At 40.3% G+C, this 16,431-nt stretch overlaps 1 protein-coding gene across 1 annotated transcript in view; it reads right to left on the bottom strand.

Annotated features, from left to right (window-relative positions):
• The window catches only part of PLD5 (phospholipase D family member 5), a 419,990-nt gene that overhangs the window by 146,756 nt on the left and 256,803 nt on the right, over positions 1-16,431 (bottom strand). The window contains exon 3 of the mRNA XM_027564717.1: positions 6,708-6,876. Within this exon, the coding sequence (XP_027420518.1) occupies positions 6,708-6,876 (169 nt within the window). The remainder of the gene's footprint in view (positions 1-6,707; positions 6,877-16,431) is intronic.

The following is a 16,431-nucleotide window of genomic DNA, read 5'->3' as shown; positions in this document are numbered from 1 at the left end:
CAATCCTTTGGCCACCTGATGCAAAGAAATGACTCATTGGGAAAGACCCTGATGCTGGGAAAGTTTGAAGATGGGAGGAGAAGGGGACGACAGAGGATGAGATGGTTGGATGGCATCACCCACTCAATGGACATAAGTTTGAGTAAGCTCTGGGAGTTGGTGATGGACAGGGAGGCCTGGCATGCTGCAGTTCATGGGGTCACAAAGAGTCAGTCATGACTGAGTGGCTGAACTGAATGAAGTAGATGAAACTGGAGCATATTATATAGCACGGAGTAAGTCAGAAAGAAAAAACCAATACAGTATATCAATGCATATATATTGGAATTTAGAAAGATTGTAATGATGACCCTATATGCGAGACAGTAAAAGAGACACAGATATAAAGAACAGACTTTTGGACTCTGTGGGAGAAGGCAAGGGTGGGATGATTTGAGAGAATAGCATTAAAACATGTATATTGTCATATATAAAATAGATGACCAGTCCAAGTTCGAAGCATGAAATAGGACACTCAAAGCCAGTGCACTGGGACAACCCCGAGGGATGTTATGGGGAGGGAAGTGGGAAGGGGGTTTGGGATGGTGGGGCACATGTACATCCATGGCTGAGTCATGTCAGTGTATAGCAAAAACCACCACAATCTTGTAAAGTAATTAGCCTCCAATTAAAATAAATTTATTAATTTTAAAAAAGAATAAAAAGGGGAAAAAGATTCAGTCATAGCTCATTAATTAGTTTTTTAGTTTCCTCCAGCAAACTCATAGAGAATAGGATTGTTTTGATCAATGAATTTGATAGCTCTACTAATAAGCCCTTGCTAAATCATATTTTCTGGCTTTTCCTAAACAGTCTTGATTTCATAAAACTCCATCATTTTATCCCATAAATTAGCAATCAAGTTGTCCTAGAAATTCAATATTTCAGTGTCTAAACTCATCATCTAGACAGAAAGTAACAAAACCTTTAGCTTAACCATGTATTTTGATTAAATATGAAAATATGATTTTCATGGAACTGTAGACCACACTAGCCCTTAACATGACTGTGATGCAGAGGGAGGTCACTGCCCAGTTTCTTTTAGCACAGAAGCAAACAACCTCCAAAAGATTAACAATACCCAGTGCAAGGTAGAAAAGACAAAATGAGTTTTTCAGGGTGGGAATTAAACTAGCAACCCTCTGGTGACACAGATTAAAATGTATTTTTAATGAGTGCTTCTGTTTCCAGGCAAATGAAAAACAGAAAAAAAGATAGGCTTTCATCATTCTGTTAGTAATGAGCATAGCTCACTCTTGGGTTTCCCAGATGGTGCTAGTGATAAAGAACCTGCCTGCCATCTCAGAAGATGTAAGAGACATGGGTTCAATCCCCGGGTCAGGAAGATCTCCTGGAGGAAAGCACCGCAACCCACTTCAGTATTCTTACCTGGAGAATCCCATGGACAGAGGAGCCTGGGGGGCTACTGTCCACGGGGTCGCAAAGAGCCAGACACGACTGAAGCGACTTAGCACACACACACAGCTTGCTCTTGTGAAGTGGCATGCAGAGAGGACACAGACGTCCAGGGAACACACAGACGTCTCGTGCCATGTTTATCTGTGTCCCTTTTCTGCTGAGTGCGGCCTGCCTGCCACTGGCTATACCGTTCCTTGGTGTATTTTGCTTACGGCTGCAGGATGATACGTAGATGGGCTGCTTTTCAATTATAGTTCCTACTTAGTTACCATTTATGGTTGCCACTTAGGAATTTTCAGACTCTGTTGGTTTAGAAGTAAATATTGTGTTCCTTGAAATAAGAATATTTTCTTTTAAAAATATATTAATGGAAAAAAGTCTCAAAACTGAGCCAACTTTCATGATACTGGATCATCTGAAAAAAATTTTAGTTCACTTGAGTAATTAAGGGGTGGATTTCTTTTTCTTAGCTCTATAAGAAATTGTCTTCTGTGTGCAGTAAGCCAATCAATAACTATATCCCAGCAATTATGAGGGCATGGTAAAACTAAAAGGCCCAAAGGTTAGCCACCTCAAATTTGAAATATTGGGTAAAATCTTGAATTTTCTATTTCCATTTGAAAGATAAAATAAGGTAGAATTTAAATCAAATGGTCTTTCAGTCAGTACCTTGCTTTGTAGAAATGGTAAAACTTGATGGCCTGGAGAGAACAGGATATGGATCCTTTAAGAACACCCGAAAAGAAAAAGTTGGCAGCAAGGACCTTTCTTTTTTCCATTTCTGATCTCTGTACAATTACCCCTATGGTGTGGTGAGAGGGTAGGAAGGAGTGAGCCAGGCTCTAAAAATAATCTCTGAAAGCCCAAGACATGTGGTATTTGGACAAGTTCTTCTGGGCCTTTGTATCCTAATTGCTTCTGTGAACACTGCTCTAGGACTTGAGGGTCAGATGAGGGGAGATGGGAAATGGAGCAAACTGGGGAGCAAGCACTCTATTTCAAGCAAGGAAAGCTTGCTCTTTCTTTCAAGACCACAGTCCATGCCTGGTGTTTGACCAGTGGCAGTCCCTTGGCCACCAATGGACCAGAGAAAGAGGAGAGAAGCCACTGTCCCGTTGCCGTAGTGAGGCAGAAGATAGATGAGATCCAAGTTAGGTATTTACAACTGGCCCCCTGTTTACATTTCATGGGGCAGGAAAAAGGTGGGCTTCAGGCTAGACACTTACAACTAGCTTCCTGTCTGCATTTCCTGAGACAAGAGATAGGTGGGTTCCAGGTTAGGACTTACGATCACCCTCCTGTTTATTCCCCCAAACAGAAACAACAACAGAAACAGGGTAAATAGCCAGGCTTCGTCTCGTGTGGACACCTGAAGATGACAGTCATGGAGAGCACAAATGGCACTGAACTCCGTCTAAGAAAAGGATCAGGACACGGTGCATTTTTTGTCCTTGGCGCAAGGAGATACTACACATGCACAGAAGGACTTCTTGGGAATCAAAAGGCAGGGGACGGCCATCAGGCCATACATCTTGCAAGTTTCCCTCCCAGACACCTTGAGCTGGACTCCAACTTGGCAGAGGGGTACATGCACATCTTGGGGAGGGTTGTGAGACAAATTAATCAGAGGCACAAAACAAGATGATGGCCAGAGGGTGGACAAAGACCAAGTAAGGGTAGAAAAAGACAAAGTGCCCCCTTACAAAGGATTTAAATTTTTCAAAGGTGCAGCTCTCTTCTATCCAGAGTTTGCTCATGCTTCTTTCCGTGTTGTACTCTGATTTTCTCTTTTTCCTTCCACCTCCTTGTCAGAATTTTTTTTTCAAGACAGGTAAGGACTGGGGATTTAGGCCCTAGCTGCTGGCCTTCATGGTCTAGTGGATAGGAATTCTGGTTTACACCTGGGTGACCAGGGATCCATTCTCGGTCAGGGAACTAAGATCTCACTTCTAGCTACTGTTCACTGCTGCATGCGTCCATAGTAGGAACCCTGTGAACACTGCTGTCAACCTGCCCCTCTTTCTCCTGTTCACCACTTCTCACAGGGCATGGTACTCAGGGCCAGGAGCAGGCAGGAGTAGGGAGAGTTGTTTATGCAACCAGTCTCACGTTCTGCTTGAATCCATTTAATTTCCAAAGCAGGTAAAGCCCCTCTATTCCTCATGTCTGCAAATGCAGCCTTCTCCTTGTAAAGGGGCAAAGTGAAATTAGCTCAAAACTCTGCAGAAAACCAGTTGACATTAAACTGTAAAGGAGCCTGGGGCTGTTAGGGGAATGACAGGCAGTCAAGAGGCATCTCTGGCGGGAGTAGAGTGACTCCACCGGAAGATACCAGTTCATACCCAGGGGCTCCTCCTGAAGTTTTGCCGGGTGAGCTCAATAATAACCAGGTTGTTGTTACTATCGTTGTTCTTTAGTAGCTCCATCGTGTCTGACTCTTTGAGACCCTGTGGACTGCAGCTGGCCTGGCTCCTCTGTCCATGGAATTCTCCAAGCAAGAATACTGGAATGGGTTGCCATTGTCTTCTTCAGGGGATCTTTCTGATCTAGGGATCAAACCTGCATTTGCATTGGCAGGTGGGTTCTTTACCACTGAGCCACTGGGGAAGCCCTTACTTAGTATTTACTACTTACCAAATATTTACTGAACACTTAGTATGCCTCAAGCACCATGCTAGGCACCGTTAAGCAAAACAGATTGGGAGCCTCACTCATCCATTTCATCACTGCCCTGTGAGCAGTACTGAATACTAACCATAATGTAACTTTACGAGCCATGACACAGAAAGGCCATGGCATTCTCTAATGACCCATCTTCTCCCAGAGTCTGAACACTGAAAGGGCTTTCTGGGCTCACAGAAGAAGAGGTTAGAATAATGTAGCTCAACTCTTTTCCAAGGTTTGCGAGCATGGGAATTTGGCTGCCAACAGTTCCTCCCTTTCCTGTACACGCATACTCCTCCTGGAGTCTCTTGTCCCTCCAGTGTTCATGGCCTGGCCATGTGACTGTTTTGGACTAAAAGAATGTAGTAAAGTTCTGAGAGCCCAAGCATTAAGAGGTCTTATAGTTTTCATTTGCATTCTCCTGGGATCCAATTGCCCTATAAAAACCTTGGTTTAGATTACTGAATGATGAGTGTCCACATGTAGAGAATGAGCCTGTCTGGCCCTCGGTCAGCCCAGGCTCAACTACCCTCCTACCCTCCTGTATAAGTAATCCCAGCCAGCACTACTGGAGCCAAAGAACTGTCAGCCAACTCATAGAATCATAGGAAATAATAATGAGTAAGTTTTGGAGTTGTTTGTGAAACCACAATAGAAAATTAAATAGAAACTACTGCTGAGAAAACTTAAAGCATGTGGCATTGGCTATGGGACTGGGTGGTGAGATGGATTGGAATCTCATTCTGTTACTCAAGGCTGGAAGAACAGGAAAGAAATTGCTTTCGAGTCCTTGAGAAAGTAATGGTAGAAAGTTTGACAAAGCTACTGCCTGCTGTAAAGTAGGAGACAGAAAATGTGATGAATGGGTTGGGAGATCTGGCTAAGGTGATTGTTCAGGCAGGTTATCAAAGCTTTGGTGGTACATGATAAGAAGAAACTAGTTCGTTTCCATGCAGAACTTTGAGAGAAATGCAGAAAATATAGGACAGTCTCTCAATTTAGCAAAACATTCTCAGTGAGAAATGGCCTCAGGGTAAAGAGCAAATCAAAGTTGTGGCTTTAAGAGTCCACACTGAGTCCTCTGATGGATTAAAAGTGGGAGGTGACAGACCGTCTCAGACAAAAGGACTCCTGTAAGTGAGAAGCGTGAGGTTCTGAAGAATCTTGAATCACCATCCGCGGTAGAAAAAGACCCACCTGTGAGTTATTAGCTTTTTGCTAATAGAGTGGATTATCACTGAATACATAGAAAGTCTACAAAAGTTTTTAAGGGGCTGTTCCATTTTGAACTACTTAAAAAAGGGACATTGATGGTTTAAAATAAAAAGAGGTCTCTTGGGCCTCAGATTTCTACTGGCAGAAAGTCAACTAAGAAAATAAGTCTGAAGCAAACACAGACTTATTTTCTTATGAAAATGAAAGAAAAGCACAGGGGGTGGAGCAATGAGTTTCTGAGAACAGTAAATTAGGAAAGCACTCCTACAAAGCAGAACTAGGTCTCAATCTACAAATATTCCCTGTTCTCCAAGTTCGGAAAACTGGTGATGTGTCAGGCTGGCTTTCAAAACTGCTGTGGACTCACGGGGCTTCCTAGGTGGGGCTAGTGGTAAAGAACACATCTGCCAGCGCAGGAGACATAAGAGGTGAGGGTTCGATCCCTGGGTTAGGAAGATCCCTTGGAGGAGGGCGTGGCAACCCACTTCACTATACTTGTTTGGAGAACCCCATGGACAGAGGAACCTGATGGGCTACAGTCCATAGGATCACAAAGATTTGGACATGACTGAACTCGGGGAGGTGGTGATGGACAGGGAGGCCTGGTGTGCTGCGATTCATGGGGTCCTAAAGAGTCGGACACGACTGAGCGACTGAACTGAACTGAATCAACGTAGCACATACACATGTGGACTCATGACTAATTTAAATCTAGGCCAATGGTCATACACTTGATAGCTCAGTGCTATCAAGATTGTACTGACAAAAGGAAACACACGAATGATTACCAGGATTATTTTCATATCTCCAGGATAGCATTTCATTCAGAAATCATTTCGATCATTTAGTCAGTTTTCTAAAGGTTGTTCCTATAACCAGTAAAGTTCTTTTTCCTATTCACCCAAATACGACAGTCAAGAATATACAGCTATACCGGAAAGTGTGACTCCACTATTTAAAAAGTTGGCTCTGGGCCACAAAGACAAATTAAGACACCAATGAACCAAATAAATGCCTCAGCAAGCAGTTACAGAATTACAACTGAAAACATGCAGGTTGTGCAAAGTAGAATTCTGCAGTGTGCCATCAACAGATACCACAATGGGAAGACACCCCTGAAGTTGTCCGATACAGCGTAAACAGCCTCTTCTTTGCAAAGATGAGATGTGATTTTGCCCCTGAAAACCTGGCATTCTAGTAGAAACTGAGCAGCCATTGATTAACAATGGCACATACATATAACTGTAATAATGAACATGAACTATGGGTATAGATAGAAAAAATGAACTGGAGGAGTGGAAGCAAGAATACTGCAGGGTGTAAAATGCACAAAAGTCAAATCATCACGCACATTAGAGGATGCAGCTTACCTGACATGCTGATGGATGACTGTGGTTGAGATCCCAATGGGAAGATACTATGTCAACAGACTTTTTGGCCATGCTGAGTAAATTCATCCAGCCTTGGAAAAGTGATAAGTGAAATGGTGCATTTTCTGAATAGTTAAGGCCTTCAGGAATATTTTCCACCAGGGCAATTCTTAGAAAAGATTTTGAAAAACAAACAAACAAAATCTAGTCAAATTTGAAGCCACAGATCTTTACACACACATACAGAGACATCTGAAAAATATTCTTTACTCTTTCTGAAAGTATATGTTCCTCATAATTTACATTTTTCATCAAAGGACTTTAATATTTCCCCTATACTAATCTGCTGTGTTCTGAGTTTATGCTCTGTTTCTCCCCAGTTAGCACTCATATTTCAGAAAATCATGGTATATATCCCTAATGTCCAGTGTCCAACTAGCCTTGAGAAAAAATCCAGAGTATCCTACACAAGCATCTTCCTATAGTATTATTTATTTTTTCCCCTTAGAGTAATGCAATTTTTAAAAAAGATACTACTTCTGTGAGTTACTTAAGACCATAAATTAATTTGGCATATCTCTAGTTTCTAGTATAATGTTGAACATATAATAGAACTAGTTCAGAAACAAAAACATTGTTAGGTTTATTTCTACTAGAAAATAAAAATAGTAAATGCTATTACTATTGCTTAGAACCTCTGTTAATGTTTTGCAGCCTAAGACATAAAATGATACTAAGAAGGAAATTTTAAGACTTGCCTGTTGCAGGGGTTTATTAAAGTTGGAAATAGGGAATGTATAAAATAATAGCAATAACCAAGCCCTAAATAAACTGCAGGGGCTTCCCTGGTGGCTCAGTGGTAAAGATCTGCTTGCCAATGCAGAAGATCGAGTTTGATCCCTGGATGGGGAAGATCCCCTGAAGAAGGAAATGGCAACCCACTACAGTGTTCTTGCTTGGAAAATTCCATGGACAGAGGAGACTTGTGGGCTACAGTCCACGGGATCACAAAGAGTCACCCGCAACTGAGCAGCTGAGCACTACAACCATTGCAGAATGGGCTTCCAGAGACTAAACAACAACAAGTAAATTACAACCAGTAATATCAGAAGAAATGTTCCTTGGCTTTTTATATCACTACTTCCTAATTTTTTTCCAGTTTAAGAAATGTAAATTCTCCTGCAACTCTTGATAGGAAGCTCCAAACCTCTTATGAAGATATCTGTAAGCCCTTCCAGAACAAAGATCTTTTTTATTCAAAGCTAGCTATCCCCCTAGAGCTGGATACATAATTAGGGCTCAAGAAATACTTATAGAATGAATTTCAGCTTCCAATATAGAATCCAAAACTTCTCAGTAAAACTGTTAACTGTGTCTGTTAATAAGACTTGTTTCAGTCAGCCAGTTTTGGAAACAAAAGCAATACTCATAGTAAAATGTCTATGTATTTGATGAATATCAAGCCCACATAAGGTTTAGGTATATGTCTTGCAGACATCCACAAATTTAGGGTCCAATCACCCAACCACTACCCACAATTGAATTAAAAAAATTTTGGAGCCCTTAGGAGGAGCAAAAGCAAGTCACTCACTGTACACAACACAGAAAGGACTACAGCAAAACTCTTTAGTTCTCTGGAATTTATAATCCAGTGAAAGAGCTTGTCTCACATGTAATGACTTAAACAGGAAGTAGATTTTAAGAAATGGCAAAACAAGAGTAAGGATTAATTAGATGGATAATGCACCATCTAAAGTTCCACTGGAGCATGAGAAGAAAGGAAAAAATAATTAAGTTAGGAGCATCTGGAACTGAAGAAAGTGGGACTTGAGTTTGCAAAGGTAGAATTATTTTTATAGGTGAGCTGGAAGAGAAAGATATTCTAGGAAGAAGGAGGACCTTTTAAAACATGGTGTGTTTGGATACTTGAGAGTCAGGTGGCCAAGGGGAGTGTGAGGTGGAAGAGTTGTGGCAGGGGCTTGCCATGGCGGAGAAGACTGGCAATGTCTGTAGGGATCACACCGTAGAGGTTGTGAACCAAGAAGAGAAGCTTGGACTTAACTGTGATGCTTTTGAGAGTGACCAAGTACATTTTAGGGGTCTAATTCTGACAGCACACCTGTATACCATTGAAAGAAGATGACAATCAGTAAAAGGTCCATTGAAACTGACAAAGAACATGATTGAGAGAGATTATCAAGGTGAAAAAGAAGAGAAAACTAGCTCATGACCTAATGTAGGAGGAATGCCTACATTTTTCTGGTTAGTAAGGTGTGAAACAAATGAGAAGATTCAGAAGTGACCAAAAGAATCAGGAAGACAAGAGAGGTCCAGGAGAATGCAGGGTTTGGGAAGCCAAAGTGACAGAGGGTGAAAAAGGTGGAGATGGGATATTTTTATCCACGTCAAAGCCTTTGAAGTCAAGATGTTGCAGTTGGATATTTTAGTTCTATCCACATTTAAAGTCCAATTATCTATATTAACAGTAGCTAGACATAGCATGAAGAAATGACCCCAGTTAGTCAGCAATTTCAGTCCCCCTACAACAAAGGAATATATTTTAAAATCAAACAAAAAAAGAATCCCAATAAACAAAATAAAAATAGAACATCATTTAACAAATAGAACTAGGTAGTTTCAATTTTACTTCAATATAAAAGTCATGCTGAGAAAGACAAAGAGTCAAGAAGCCCTGATAAACCACACACACACAACAATGGATACAGAGTACCTGTACAGGTGTAAGTGGTTCTGCACCACCCCTCTCTTCATACCACACTCATGGTTTCTGGTAGGCATACAATACGGATTCCCAGTTTCTTTTAGAAATCTTTAGACCAGATATTCTTAGTCTTGGATGCATGAATAGAATTTAGGGTGACTTGTGAGCTTGATCTTTATCTTCCTTCATTTCTAACTGAAATTTAACATTCCCCACAGTTACAGACATAGGCAAAAAATGACAGGAACATTAAAAGAACCTGTGATTCTGTTATCCTGAAAAATTTTCATACGATGGTACTATTACTACTACTGATATCTCCAAGTATTAATATTTATCACTACTTTGAAATTATGGGAATCATCAGATCTTATTATTTCTTGAATACGTAGTATAGAATATTGGAGAAGGCAATGGCACCCTACTCCAGTACTTTTGCCTGGAGAGTCCAATGGACAGAGGAGCCTGGTGGGCTGCAGTCCATGGGGTCGCTAAGAGTCAGACACGACTGAGCGACTTCACTTTCACTTTTCACTTTCATGCATTGGAGAAGGAAATGGCAACCCACTCCAGTGTTCTTGCCTGGAGAATCCCAGGGACAGGGGAGCCTGGTGGGCTGCCATCTATGGGGTCGCACAGAGTCGGACACGACTGAAGCAACTTAGCAGCAGCAGCAGTATAGAATATACATTACTATACCACATTTAAAAAATATTTTGGATAAATTTATTTTAATGTTACTGGTTTTCTTTGGAATCCTATGTATTTCAATCTATGCATTTAAAACATTATTCATGAAAGGAGTCCATTGGCTTCAGCAGACTACTAATCGTGTCTATGGCACAAAAAAGAAGTACTCATCAGATGAATAACATATCATCTATTCCTTTTTTTCCTACTTCAAACACATTCTTAAAAGTTTTTTTCCCATTATTGAAGCCTTAGAAGTAGATAAGATTATCAAAAGAGATTTTTAAGAGATGGAACTGGGTCAAAGCCTAATATGGAAAACATCTAATCACATCTAGCTAAGATCATGACATCTAGCTAAGATCATGGCATCTGGTCCCATCACTGCATGGCAAAAAGATGGGGAAAAAATGGAAACAGTGACAGATTTTATTTTCTTGGGCTCCAAAATAGCTGTGGATGGTGACTGCAGCCACAAAATTAAAAGACACTTGCTTCTTGAAAGAAAAGCTATGACAAACCTAGACAGTGTATTAAAAAGCAGAGACATCACTTTACCAACAAAGGTCCATATAGTCAAACCTATGGTTTATCCAATAGTCACGTACAGATGTGAGAGTTGGGTCATGTAGAAGCACCAAAGAATTGATGCTTTCCAACTGTGGTGCTGGAGAAGACTCTTGAGATTACCTTAGACAGCAAGAAGATCAAATCAGTCAATCCTAATGGAAATCAGTCCTGAATATTCATTGGAAGTACTGATGCTGAAGCTGAAGCTCTAATACTTTAGCCACCTGATGTGCAGAGCTGACTCACTGGCAAAGACCTTAATGCTGGGAAAGACTGAAAGGCAGGAGGAGAAGAGGACAACAGAATATGAGATGTTTGGATGGCATCACTGACTCAATGGACATGAGTCTGAGCAAACTCCAAGAGATAGTGAAGGACAAGGAAGCCTGGCATGCTGCAGTCCATGGGATTGCAAAGAGTCAGACATAACTGAGCAAGTAAAGAACAAAAAATCACATCTAGAGAACATCTAGAAAACATCCAGAGAAAGTGGGGCAGGTGAAGAAGACAAGAAATGGTTGGAAAGACTGGAAAAGAAGAGTGAAATTTCCTGGAAGTCAAAGAAGAGCATATTTATTATTATTATTTGGTTTTTACTAAATAGAAAAGTAAATAATAAATTTATACTAAATATAAAAATAGAGACACCACCAAAGGTCTGGAGACCACACCTATGTTTGGTAATGAATTCTGGGGAAACTCTGCTCACCTCACTTTCCTCCTCTCTCATTTTACCTGGAGAACTTGACTGTTCCTTCTGTAACTCAGCACTTGTTTCCTATACGCTGCTAGAAAAGGTCTTTAGAAACCAGCCTTGAAATGACTGGACTTACTTTTGTGTCCTGTCATTGTATTTTCTTTAACAACCAACAGCTAGCCGCTCTCCAGGGGCTTGAATCGAAATAACGTACACACAGAGCTCAGTTCCATTGACAGCAGCCCTGTTACACTCTTCTTTCTCAAGCAAGGAAAAAAGTGGGCAGAAATCATCAAAACTCAGCTTTGGGAAAATCCCTGGAATTCCTGCATGCCTTCTCTAAGTGAATTATGCCCAAAGGCATAGCACTATTTCTGACACCTAATAACAGGGAAAAAGTTGAATATACAGAGACACAGACAGCAAAAGCCTTTTTTATGCCTCTTTTGATGGTACTGAGAGACAACTACAAACGATTGAAATGGTGAGTCCAGGGAATTTAGATGGAATAAATATTGTTAATAGATTTTTACAGTAGAATTCTAGCTGCTCTTAGTAATAGTGTGCATTTTACTCTCCAAACTTAATGTGATCGTCAACATTTCTCTTTCAGTTCAGGAACAATATCTAACCTTCTCAAAGAAACAGCTGTAGTTCTCCTATAAGCTACAAAAAAAGGGAACCCTGGCATCTACTATCTTTATTTAAAATGTGGTACGTGTGTTTGTGTTGATAAGCACAAGAATCTTTATAAATTATATTTTCACATACATATGACTTTGCTGTTATTATAGAGAAATATTTAAGACAAAAAGATTTTGAATAAGGTAGACAAAACTGAGCTCTGCCAGTTATTACCTATATAACCTTGGACAGATGACTAACCTCTTAAAATCTATTTCCACTTTTGGAAAAAAAAGTTATTTCTTTTTTTAGAGGAGATAATCAATGTAAAGAAAGTGCTTAAACATTGCTTGCTTCATAGTGAGCACTAAATAATAGATACATTTTTAAAGTAATTTAAAGTCTGAAAACTTATAATTAAAAAAACTTTCTCCAAGTTCTCAAACTGATATAACACAGTTACTAAAAAGAGTCTACATATATTGGTTAAAAGAATCTTATATCTGGGACCTACTCGATATTTTCAGAGAAAATGTGAACTTTATTTCATGTGTGAGTGTAACAGATCGTTATTATGAGGCGATGATCTACGTAGGTACTTTACAGTCAATTCACTGACATTCATTCTTTAGATCTTGGCTATCTGATGGCATAACCAATGAAGCTGAACAGATGGCCACAACTCATCAATACAATTAGTTTTGCACTCAAAAATAAAATGATACAGGCATTGTACCCTTTCTGTGGGTCATCTGGCTATAATTAAAGCCCAGGATTGACATGGCAAATGTTAATCTTCCCGAAGAACCTTGGAGTCTCTGAGATTGAGGTAGAAGATGTCCTGCTACTCATACGGAAGATTCAGTGGCCAGTGCTGGATGTGGAAATAGTTGATACAGACTTCTTGAGCTGGCTTTAATATAAGTAAGATATATTTTTCTGTAAGCAGAAGGAGTGTTACTCACCATCTGGTTCTACAAGGATGGATTCCCTGACCTACATTACATCCTGAAAGGAGCTCAAGGTGAAGACCAGGATGAGGCACTTTGTGCCTTGGGAAAACAGGCAAATCAGGTCATTAGATAGTTAGGCATATTTCAGGAGAAGGTTTTTACGAAGCCAGACTCTTGCATTTTCCAATACTTGGAAAAGCACTAAAATCGTTAACTGTGGTATCTGTTCCTTATGACTAGCAGCAACCTTCTATTGAGATGTATGCTGGATGACATGTATTCCTTAGCCAAAATCACACATATACTGGCCTCTTCCCTACCTCTTTGGAGCATTTCCTCAGAGCTATCTGAGAGGCTGTCTCCTGGCCTATAGTCCTCAATAAGTCTGTGAAAACAAATGAAACTCACAGCTCTCACATTGTGCATTTTTTATTTCAGTTGACATTTCATTTTTTTCCAAGAATTAGGTCAAGGTGAGTTTACTTGAGAAAGACGGCAGAAAGGATACCAGATAGGCCTGGCTGACTAACAGGATCCAAATCATTCTTAATCTGGAATAGGGAAGAACATAGCTGAATATGAAAGTAATTAGGGATTTGCCTTAATTTTTAGCCAATTTTGAAAAATTTGAAGTCCACAAAAAAGTTGCAAGAATAGTACAGTGAATACTATATTTCAAGAAAGAATATTATATTATATAAGTAATGTTACAGAAGTGAGATAATTCTCTCAATCTTGAGTATGCATTTTTAACAAAGAGGCCAGGTTTCTGAAAGAAATACAATTATCACACAGTAACCACAACACTGTGTGCATGCTCAGTCACTCAGATGTGTCTGACTCTTTGTGACCACCATGGACAGTAGCCCTCCAGGCTCCTTCCTCCATGGGACTTTTCTGGCAAGAATATTGAAGCAGGTTGCTATTGCCGACTCCAGAAGATCTTCCTGACCCAGGGATCAATCCCACATCTCCTGCATTGGTAGGCAGAGTCTTTAACACTGTGCCACTTTTACAGTCCTATTATCTAATATTTAAAATTCCACAAATGTTCCAATAATGTCTTCTATTTCTTTTTTTTTTTTGGATCCAAGATCCAATCAATGTTTACTCATTGCACTTAGTTGTCATGTCCCTTTAGTTTAGGGGAGTTCCCTAACCTATTCCTGTTTTGTTTACCATGATGTTGACAATTCAGAAGAGCCCAAGTCAGTTGCTTTGCTAAATACTCCTGGATTTGATTTGCTTGGTTGTTGCCTCATAAGTACATTCAGGATAAGTATTTTTGGTAGGAATGGTACATACATAATGTGTCCTTCTAAGTGTACCATATGAGGTAGCACATGATATTGGGCTGTCCCACTACTGGTGATGTTAAGTTTGATCAAGTTTGTTAGATTTTTCAGTTTGAGGAGGATCATCCTTCCTCTATAGTTAATAAGTAATTTGCGCAGAGGTGCCTTCAGTTGGCACAAATATTTTCTTTCCCAACATTTTACTCACTGATTTGGCTTCCATCCATTTATGATTTCTTTCTGAATCTATTTTTATTATCAGGTCAGTTTTAGTTCAGTTCAGTAGCTCAGTCATGTCCGACTCTTTGCGATCCCACAAATCACAGCATGCCAGGCCTCCCTGTCCATTACCAACTCCCGGAGTTCACTCAAACTCATGTCCATTGAATTGGTGATGACATCCAACAATCTCATCCTCTGTCGTTCCCTTCTCCTCCTGCCCCCAATCCCTCCCAGCATGAGGGTCTTTTACAATGAGTCAACTCTTCGCATGAGGTGGCCAAAGTACTGGAGTTTCAGCTTTAGCATCAGTCTTTCCAATGAACTCCCAGGACTGATCTCCTTTAGGATGGACTCATTGGATCTCCTTGCAGTCCAAGGGACTCTCAAGAGTCTTCTCCAACACCACAGTTCAAAAACATCAATTCTTCAGCGCTCAGCTTTCTTCACAGTCCAACTCTCACATCCATATATGACCACTGGAAAAACCATAGCCTTGACTAGACAGACCTTTGTTGGCAAAGTAATGTCTCTGCTTTTGAATATGCTATCTAGGTTGGTCATAACTTTCCTTCCAAGGAGTAAGCATATTTTATTTTCATGGCTGCAATCACTATCTGCAGTGATTTTGGAGCCCAAAAAGATAAAGTCTGACACTGTTTCCACTGTTTCCAAATCTATTTCCCATGAAGTGATGGGACCAGATGCCATGATCTTCATTTTCTGAATGTTGAGCTATAAGCCAACTTTTTCACTCTCCTCTTTCACTTTCATCAAGAGGCTTTTTAGTTCCTCTTCCATTTCTGCCGTAAGGGTGGTGTCATCTGCATATCTGAAGTTATTGATATTTCTCCCGGCAATCTTGATCCCAGCTTGTGCTTCTTCCAGTTCAGGGTTTCTCATGACGTACTCTGCATATAAGTTAAATAAGCAGGGTGACAATATACAGCCTTGACGTACTCCTTTTCCTATTTGGAACCAGTCTGTTGTTCCATGTCCAGTTCTAACTGTTGCTTCCTGATCTGTATACAGGTTTCTCAAGAGGCAAGTCAGGTGGTCTGGTATTCCTATCTCCTTCAGAATTTTCCAAAGTTTATTGTGATCCACACAGTCAAAGGCTTTGGATAGTCAATAAAGCAGAACTAGATGTTTTTCTGGAACTCTCTTGCTTTTTCGATGATCCAGCGGATGTTGACAATTTGATCTCTGGTTCCTCTGCCTTTTCTAAAACCAGCTTGAACATCCGTAAGTTCATGGTTCACGTACTGCTGAAGCCTGGTTTGGAGAATTTTTAGCATTATGTTACTAGCGTGTGAGATGAGTGCAATTGTGAGGTAGTTTGAGCATTCTTTGGCATTGCCTTTCTTTGGGATTGGAATGAAAACTGACCTTTTCCAGTCCTGTGGCCACTGAGGAGTTTTCCAAATTTACAGGCATATTGAGTGCAGCACTTTCACAGCATCATCTTTTAGGATCTGAAATAGCTCAACTGGAATTCCATCACCTCCACTAGCTTTGTTCATAGTGATGCTTCCTAAGGCCTACTTGACTTCACATTCCAGGATATCTGGCTCTAGGTGAGTGATCACACCGTCATGATTATCTGGGTCATGAAGCACTTTTTTGTAAAGTTCTTCTGTGTCTTCTTGCCACCTCTTCTTAATATCTTCTGCTTCTGTTAGGTCCATAACATTTCTGTCCTTTATTGAGCCCATATTTGCATGAAATGTTTTCTTGGTGTCTCTAATTTTCTTGAAGAAATCTCTAGTCTTTCCCAGTCTGTTGTTTTCCTCTATTTCTTTGCACTGATCCCTGAGGAAGGCTTTCTTATGTCTCCTTGCTATTCTTTGGAACTCTGAATTCAGATGCATATCTTTCCTTTTCTCCTTTGCTTTCTGCTTCTCTTCTTTTCACAGCTACTTGTAAGCCTTCTTCAGACAGCCATTTTGCTGTT

This window comes from Bos indicus x Bos taurus, chromosome 16 (genome assembly GCF_003369695.1).
Source record: "Bos indicus x Bos taurus breed Angus x Brahman F1 hybrid chromosome 16, Bos_hybrid_MaternalHap_v2.0, whole genome shotgun sequence".
NCBI classification, from domain to species: domain Eukaryota; kingdom Metazoa; phylum Chordata; class Mammalia; order Artiodactyla; family Bovidae; genus Bos; species Bos indicus x Bos taurus.
This window is presented reverse-complemented; position numbering and strand designations above follow the sequence as displayed.